Raw genomic sequence first — 8,369 nt, forward strand, 5'->3', positions numbered from 1 at the left:
AAAGAAGGTGAGTACTGGGTATTATTACTGGGGAGCTAGCTTCTCATTTCATAGACTAATAATAGCAGACCCGGCTATCGCTCGAGCCCGCAGGCAACGACACCAACCAAGAGCAGTGAGGCCAGTCCGAGTCATATGACGACTTTTTTCAACTTTAAATGTTACTATAGACAGGGTGTTGGAATCACTGCACTCATCAAGCTCGGCGCTGATGTCAGTCGGAGGGCGCGTTCATCATTACTCGACCGACTTCCACAGCCCCTCCAGCTGCGTGATCACCATCGCGGGCGCCGCGTTCGCTCCCCCCATGCTCGTCGCCTGGTTGAACTGTATCGCGCCCTGCGCGCCCGCCATGGTCTCGTACCCGTACCCGATCGCCGAGTTGCCGTAATGGCCCTGCAGTCCCACCGGGGAGGCCGCGGAGACGATATTATTCGCGCCCGTGTTGAGCACCGATGCCATCATCAGCGTCGACTGCCGCTGCAGGTTCATCCGCATGATCGCCAGCTGCTGCTGGATCGCCGGGTACGTCTGCTGCCAGATCTGGTGCCGCTTCTTCATGAACCCGGCAAACCCGGCGAGATCGTCCTCAATGCACGCGAGGCGCCAGAGGTCGCGCACGCGGCCCGAGTAGAAGTCGCACTTGAGCAGCGAGGAGACCTCCGTCTCGGAGGCGAAGCACTGGGCGAGCTTGGTGTCCCGGATGGGCGCGGTGTGCCAGCAGGCGGGGCAGCAGGAAAACAAATCGTGCGTGTACCAGCGCAGGCCGGCGACGGGCTTGTTGCCGGGGCAGGCGGGCAGCTCCGCGACCAGGCGCAGGAAGGAAGCGAAGCCGGCGAGGTCGCCCGAGTCGAGGGCCATGTCCAGCCGCCTGTAGATGGCGGCGACGTGCGGCGCGGCGAGGTTCATGCTGCACAGGCGCGGCTGGCCGGGCGGCACGTACTTGGGCTGCAGGAGGTGGCCGGCGCCGAGGGCCTCGAACAGGCATGCGTGGCACGCCGGGCACACGTCGATCTCCGGCGAGGCCGGCACCACCGAGTACCAGACTTGCGACTGCGTGCCCTCGCGCAGGCACGGCGGGTTGCGCACGACGGCCTGCGCGGCGCGGTGGAAGACGGCCCAGTCGCCGAGGCGCTTCGCCTCGTCAAGCACGACGCGCAGCGCCACGTGCCCGCCGACCATGCACACGACGGTCAGCGACCCGGGCGGCAGCACCACCGGGGACGCCAGGAAGTGCTCGGCGGCGACGGTGCCGTGCACGGCGTCGTAGTAGCACGCCTCGCAGGTCAGCAGCGCGCCGAACTCCGGCGCTCGCAACCTGTGCCAGCGCCGCTCCTCCGGCGCTCCCGCCGCCGCCTGGAGACACCGCGGCAGGCCCTTACGGAAGAGCAGCCAGCTTGACACCTGCGCCCAGTCCTGCGTCCCACCGCACAGCAGCTTCTGCACAAACTCCCAGGCCAGGTCGCACTCGAACGTCTGGTCCTGCGGCTGCTTCACCGGCGTGCTCGCGAAGCGCTCTGCAAACGGCGAGGCTAAGACGTGGTCCTCATAACACGCGTTGCAAGCCCCCAGCTGCTTGCCCCCTGCTAGGGGCTCGGCCAGCTGGAACCAGGAGAAGCCATCCGCGGGCGCGACGCCGGCACCGGCGCCCTTGCAGCGGGGGGTCCCCGCGCGGCGCGTCCAGTACGCCTGGAAGGCGGCAATGTCATTGTCGGCGAGGGCTTGGCGGAGCACGGCGCGGGTGCGAGGCACGTCAAAGTCGCAGTAGCGGCGGGCGCCGGAGGAGTCCGGCTCGTGGGCAAAGTTGGAGGCGAAGGGCGTCGGGAGGATGTGCTGGTGGTAGCAGGCGGAGCAGATGCCAAGGCCTGGCGCCAAACGCATGTGGTACCAGTTTTGCTCGACGTCGGTCGCCGATCGGCCGGGACAACTTCGCATCGGTTTAACGGTGGCCATGTCGGTGGTGGTACGTATAACAGCTAGCTATAATAGAGAAGGGATGTCGTCGTCGGACTCAAAAGAGAGCTCGTACGCACGATTTTTTTTATTGTCGCCCGCTGTTCTCGCAGCTTCCGGATCCACGGCTTATCAACACTCCGACATTCACGACCGAAAGCCTAGCAGTTTTGGGGCAAACTGCGAGGCAGTCTTCAGCAGTTACATAATCACCTCAATCGCGAACACGGGGATAAATCAGCCTTGTTGATGCGTCCAGCTGGGCCGTCTTAACCGGAGCTTGTGTGAGCTGTGGTAGACTCGTTAATCTCATCAGAGCACTCGAGAATTACATCCACGGGCCTCAATATTAGTAGGGATGAATGAACATGGCTGCCAAGACGATCGATACGACACGCGCTTGTTCCTGCCAAGTACTGAAACCCCTGGCTCTCTGCAGCGGCCTATTTATCTCGGCTGCCGAGGTCTGAGCGAACAAGGCGATGGATAATTTTTTTGAAATTGCAGACACCGCGGCCCAATTTTCTACCATGTTTCCACATTTCGATACATGTTCCCATATCGCAAGGGCAGTGCAATAGCTGCATCGGCTAAGCTCCTGGTTGCTTGCTCCACGCCAGGCACAGCATCTCCGGCGCTGGAAAGCCTTGCTGGCTGCCGTACAGTAGGTACCCAGTGCCTCGCTGGCTGCCTTTAGTTGGGCATGATAGATTCGCAACCAGCTATCATAACAATGATCAAGCTGGAGGATTAGCTGAGCTGCAAGCAGAGTAAAAGAACGTTGAAGAATGCCAGATAGCTATAGCGAGCTGATAAAACCAATCAATCAAGTGCAAGTTCAAGAGGCACAAACTAAAAAGCCCCTGTCAGAACGCCCAGAGCCTCATCAGTACAATGACAGCGAGGCGTAAATTCCGAAGACAGAAAGGCCGGTCAATTCGACATTCTGATTGGTGGAGTTAAGGAGCCTGCTCTCGGGTTACGGCTGGCGGGATGGACAAGTGCGCAGCTTTCCAATGACAGACTGTATGTCATCGCTTTCGCGGTTTCGAGGTTTAATCTATGCAGCGAAAATTAGTACGGAAAGCTTCTCTTTATTATTTTACAATACTTCCAATTCCTACCTGCTTCCCGACGTCGTTGCAATGCCCGAGGTACAAAAGCGACGGAGGCGGCCTGCAGTGTAAGTCGAGCCCGCTTTGCATCAATGAATGCCGCCTAACTTCATGGGCGTCCTAGGGCATGCGTGCTGTGTCGCAAAAGGAAAATCAAGTGCAACAGAGAATTTCCGTGCAGCAATTGTCTTCGTTCAAGAACCGGCGATTGCGTGTACGAACCCCAACCCAACCAAGCACAGCAACCGCCTCACACTGCGCCGGCCACAGTCAAACCGAGTCCCAGGCAATGGAAGCCTCACCCGCCCATCCTCCCCAGCCCCCCCCTTGATGCTGCTGGTACGGCCAATTCGGACTCTTCTTCTCTTTATTCAAGTCCCAATTCAGCGCAGTTGCCTCTAGACGCAAGCCATTCATCCGAAAATGAAGCAAAGAGACTCCGTCTCAGAATACGAGAGCTCGAGGATCAGCTGTCGAGGGTCAGCATCGACTGCGGTAGCGCAACGAGCCCTGTGAGCTCGTCGATTGAGACGACCATGTCCAGACTCGGCGGCGTCTTCCATTTGCAGTGCGAAACTCCTGTTGGGAATGGCGGCCCCGTCATCCCACGCAGCATGATGCACAAGACGAGGATGTTTGGCCAGAGCCATTGGTGCGTGACCACAACTCTATTGGTAGGTATAGCAATTCGGTTTTCCTTCACCCTGTCAGTTCTCGAGCGGCTGATTTCGACAGATTCGAGACATTTTTGAGACGATAGACGAGCAGCTCAAGGAGCACGGCGCAGATGCTTGGGCAGGCATCGCACGATGCAAGGTGCTGGCTCAGTACATCAAGACAAGGAGGGCGCCGCCTTGGCCTGTATTGCGGCCCTCTTCGCTGCCTGAAAAATCGCTTGCCGACGCACTGGTTGAAAATTACCTAGAAAACACCGAACTACTATACCGCGTCCTCCACATCCCGACCTTTCGGGAGCGTTATGATGCTCTGTGGAAGCCCGGAGCAACGCCCGACGCAGCGTTTCTCATTCAAGTGAAGCTTGTGCTGGCATTGGGCGCAGTCACTTACGACGAAGCATTTTCGCTGAGGACCTGCGCCATGCAATGGGTCAACGAAGGACAGTCGTGGCTTACAGAACCCAAGTTCAAGGCTCGACTGGACATCCAAACAATACAAACGAATATACTGCTACTATTTGCGCAAGAGCGACTCGGCATCATTGCAGATTCCATGTGGATGGCGGTGGGATCGCTGGTCCGCCGAGCCATGTACATGGGCCTGCATCGCGATCCCGCGCGCCTGCCCGGCCGGACGGTCCTCGCGTGCGAGATGCACCGACGGTTGTGGAACACCATCAGCGAGCTGAACCTGCAGTCGAGCCTCGGCTCCGGCGGGCCCGTCTTCCTGTCCATGAGCGACTTCGACACCCGCGCGCCCGGCAACTTTGACGACGCGCAGCTGCTCGAGGCCGACCCCGTCCCGCGGCCGCCGCGCGAGTGCACGCAGATGACCGTGGCGATGGCCCTGCGGGAGACGTTTTCCCAGCGCCTGGACGTGCTGCGGTTCCTCAATGACGTCTCGTCCGGCGGCTCGTATGAGGAGACGCTCCGCCTGGACGGCCAGCTCCGTGCCAGCTACAAGGAGCTGGGCCGGCGCCTGCAGCGCTGCCGCGGGCACGGCGCCAAGGCCGCGCTGACGGGCGCGGAGCTCCGCATCCTCGACATCATCATGTACCGGTACCTGACGGCGCTGCACGTGCCGTACTTTGTCGCGGCGATGCACGAGGCAAAGTACGCCTACTCGCGGGTCGTCGTGGTGGACTGCGCCCTCAAAGTATGGAACTCGCTGGCCGGTAGCGCGTCGACGACGACGTCTACCTCGCCGCACAACCCCGAGCAGCAGTCTCCGTTCGAGGCCGCCGACGATCTGCGGCGGCAGGTGACGCGCGGCATGAGCCTCTTCATGATCGCCGCGATGCACTCGGCGCTGCTCATCGTCATGGAGCTGCGCGCCGAGCTCAAGGAGAGCGAGGGGCTGGGGCCCAAGATGCTGCGGCCGGACCTGCTCGCCGTGCTCGACCAGTCGCAGGCGTGGGCGCTCGAGGTCATCAAGGCCGGGCACACCAACGTCAAGGGCTACCTGCTGCTCCGCATCATCGCGGTGCACATCGACGCCATATCGCAGGACCTGTCCAGGGAGGCGCTCATCGAGAACCTGCTGAGCGCCGCGGCGGAGGTGTCCAAGACGTGCCGGGGGTTGTTGACGGAGATGGCGGAGAAGCTGACGGGAGGCGGCGGCCTCGGTAATGCGATGCGAGAGGCCACGGAGGCGGCGGTGCCAATGCCGACGCAGCCGGAGACGAGCGGAGACTGGGCATTCACGGTAAGTCCGTCCCGAGGTTCCCACTGCACTCGCCGAGGGCGGAGATAAAAAAGAAGAAAAAAAATGGCCTGATGCTGATTTGCAATTACAGGGTTTAGATGACTTGCTTGCCGCGACGGAAACGAGGACTGAAGGTTGGCCGGCGAATTACGGCTACTCGATGGATGAGTTTGAATGGGCCATGTTTGACAGCTAATCGGCAGGGCCTTGTATATGAGAGCAGGCGCACAAGTAGTAGCTGCGCCGCTCCTGTAAAATATTGTCGTCAATGCGACGGATGAATAGATGGGATTTTAGGTGTCTTTCCCCGCTGGGCAGGCCTTGTGTTTGTCAGAAGCAGTACGGCTACAGTACACAGTGCTCCGGATCGGCGGAAGAACTTGTCTTAGATTATTAACGGAGACTCAAGTCTCTGTGCGGGGCGTGCAGGACATATATATCCCGAGGCCCTGCGGTTATTTCTCATCTCATCCCTCCTCTCTAGAAATCATAGAAATCACAATATCCAATCCATCCTCTTGCAGCCATGGCCACCTTCAACGTCCTCTACCCCTCCGGTCCTGACTTTGACCTAGACTACTATCTGAACCACCACTTTACCATTGTCGAAGAGTAGGTTCTAGCCCCCGACCTAGCGCCGACCATGCGCCATCAACTAACAGGCCATGTCTTCAGGAACTGGAAGCCCCTCGGCCTGCAGAGCTGGGAGGTCATCGTGCTCGAACCCGGCCAAAAGTACCAGATCCAGGCGATCCTCAGGTGGGACTCGCTCGAGTCGGTGGCCAAGGCGACGGCGGGCGAGGCCGCGGCCAAGGTGTTTGCGGACGTTCCCAAGTTCACGGCGGCGAAGCCGGACGTTGTGTTTGGTGGCAAGACGGGTGGAAAGAGCTTGCTGTGAGCAGGTCACGTTGGAAAAGTACGGATAAGATTTGCTGAGTGGAAATGAAAACAGTACGAATTATTAGGCAGCAATGGATTGGTCGTGAGCCGTCGTATCAAGGCGCACGTAGAGGGCGCCGAGCGGCTGCTGCCGAAAAAGCCTAACCATGACTGGCCACGAGCGTTAAACTCTATTAGCAGGGAATCAAAAAAAAAGTTTTAAAAGATAAAGATCCTTACTAGTTATTACTTCATCTTGTTTTCATGTAGTTGATTGCTTTTTAGACATTCCCTACAGCGGCAGGATAGCAGCCCGCTGAGCAGTGCCGTCGCGGATGACCTGGCCCGTTTGGGGTTGCTGAAGAGACGCTTGGAGTGCAGCTCGAGGATATCCGGCCGGATGAGGAGGCCGCCGACTACCATGCCCAATATTTCATGAGGCATCGCTGCCAGAGCTGGTTGTCGTGTTTGCTTAGGGTTGGCTAAACTTTGCGGAGGGACGGGACTGGAGGGGGTGGAATGAACCCCGCAAATAAGACCCCTTGAAGGGATCCATCTTCGACTTCCTCGGAATCCCCAGCTCGCATACGTTTTGCAGATTTTGGCGTGTCCATCAAAGATTGCTATATGTTATGGATTACCGACTCTAGTAAGGAAGATGAAATACTGTTCAGCCTCTCGGTCGGAAGGCGATGAGAGACACGACAGAAATGCGGTTGTGATGCGTCGGTTGTAGGCCGAGGCGCATCGCAAGTGGCCCCTTTCCAACCAAAACCAGGCACGCCGGCCTGGCCACTGTTCTGTTCACCAACTTGTAGCCTAAAAAGCATCCACGCGGCCATCATCAGTTCGCCAGCAAATTATCAAATTTGCCAAGATGGCTGACGAACCGGTGCCAGGAAGCGTGCGGCGCCGACTGCCGCGTCCCCAACACGTTGATGGCAGCCTCGTTGCGAGCGGAGGCGTCTCAATGCAACCTCATCGACGCAATGTCCGTTTCTGCCATCCCGGATACCCAGAGAGCTCCAACACTATCCTCATACTGCCAGCACTTGATCCCGTTCCTCAGGGCATGCAGACAGCGCCACTTCAACCCAGGAACTCGCAGCGCTTCGGCATCCACTACGAGACAGCGAGTGTCGCCTGCGCCATCCTCGCCAACTCCCGCTTTGATGGCTACCTCTCCGAGAAGCCGGAGCCTGATAGTGACACTCCTGCTAGTTCCCCATACACCGTTCTATTGCGAGACAAGTACTACTTTCACGTCCCTCTCGATACCACCGCGCCCAGCGCTCCGTACCCTGTGGTGCCATCCTTTGAGCATTTTCGGTTTCCCAATAATGAGCTACCTTCGTCATGGCTAGCATCTTCACTTAACATACCTGATAATGACGATCCTCTCCGCGCACGCGACCTGTCCTGCCGCATTACAGCCTCCACCCTAGGTACTGAAGCCGCTCATCTTATTCCTCGGAGCGAGAGTGCCTGGTTCTTATCCAATGAGATGGCGCAGTACGCCGTGCAACCTGGCCTGTCGGCAACCGCCGCGACCGACGACACAGCAAACGCTCTTCTCCTCCGTTCTGATATCCACACAACTTTTGACCAACGCCTCTTTGCAATTGTGCCAAAATGGGGTCGCTGGGTCATTCACGCCCTGTCTGGGACGCCGACCGAGGAGCTCGCCGCCGTCTACCACAATGTAGAGCTGCAGCCGCTGACCGGCCTCGCCGTCGAATACATCTTTGCGCGGTTCGCTTGGTCAGTGGTTATCCAGGCCGCATTTCTATCTGCCGGCGTTGCGCGTTGGCTGTCATTAGTCGAGGCGGAAGGCTCTGTGACTAGAGAGATATCAATGGATCGTATGAGCATTTATGCGCCAAGGACCGTCGGCTCCAAGAGCCGCAGTCAGAGTCCCAGGAAACGCACACGAGACGATGGGCTAGATAATACAGAGATTGACCTCATCGATGGCGACGACCCAATTTGGGATGCTCGGTGTGAAAGGCCGCTAGTAAGTTGATTCAACTATCTAGTTCC

At 58.5% G+C, this 8,369-nt stretch overlaps 3 protein-coding genes across 3 annotated transcripts; 2 read left to right on the forward strand and 1 right to left on the reverse strand.

Moving 5' to 3' along the window:
* Positions 1–237: 237 nt before the first annotated feature.
* On the reverse strand, positions 238–1,953 carry ISF_08121 (hypothetical protein; the record flags this gene model as incomplete). Its single annotated transcript, XM_018851724.1, has 1 exon — positions 238–1,953. The coding sequence occupies one exon, from the start codon at positions 1,951–1,953 to the stop codon at positions 238–240; it is 1,716 nt and encodes a 571-aa protein (XP_018701210.1).
* A 1,651-nt stretch (positions 1,954–3,604) lies between these two features.
* On the forward strand, positions 3,605–5,646 carry ISF_08122 (Transcription factor; the record flags this gene model as incomplete). The annotated part of the gene is made up of 3 exons (XM_018851725.1): positions 3,605–3,742; positions 3,804–5,450; positions 5,542–5,646. The coding sequence occupies 3 exons, from the start codon at positions 3,605–3,607 to the stop codon at positions 5,644–5,646; spliced, it is 1,890 nt and encodes a 629-aa protein (XP_018701211.1).
* A 330-nt stretch (positions 5,647–5,976) lies between these two features.
* Positions 5,977–6,348, forward strand: ISF_08123 (Ethyl tert-butyl ether degradation EthD; the record flags this gene model as incomplete). The annotated part of the gene is made up of 2 exons (XM_018851726.1): positions 5,977–6,062; positions 6,126–6,348. The coding sequence occupies 2 exons, from the start codon at positions 5,977–5,979 to the stop codon at positions 6,346–6,348; spliced, it is 309 nt and encodes a 102-aa protein (XP_018701212.1).
* Between the last annotated feature and the right edge of the window lie 2,021 nt (positions 6,349–8,369).

Source organism: Cordyceps fumosorosea (genome assembly GCF_001636725.1).
Source record: "Cordyceps fumosorosea ARSEF 2679 chromosome Unknown scaffold_26, whole genome shotgun sequence".
NCBI lineage: Eukaryota > Fungi > Ascomycota > Sordariomycetes > Hypocreales > Cordycipitaceae > Cordyceps > Cordyceps fumosorosea.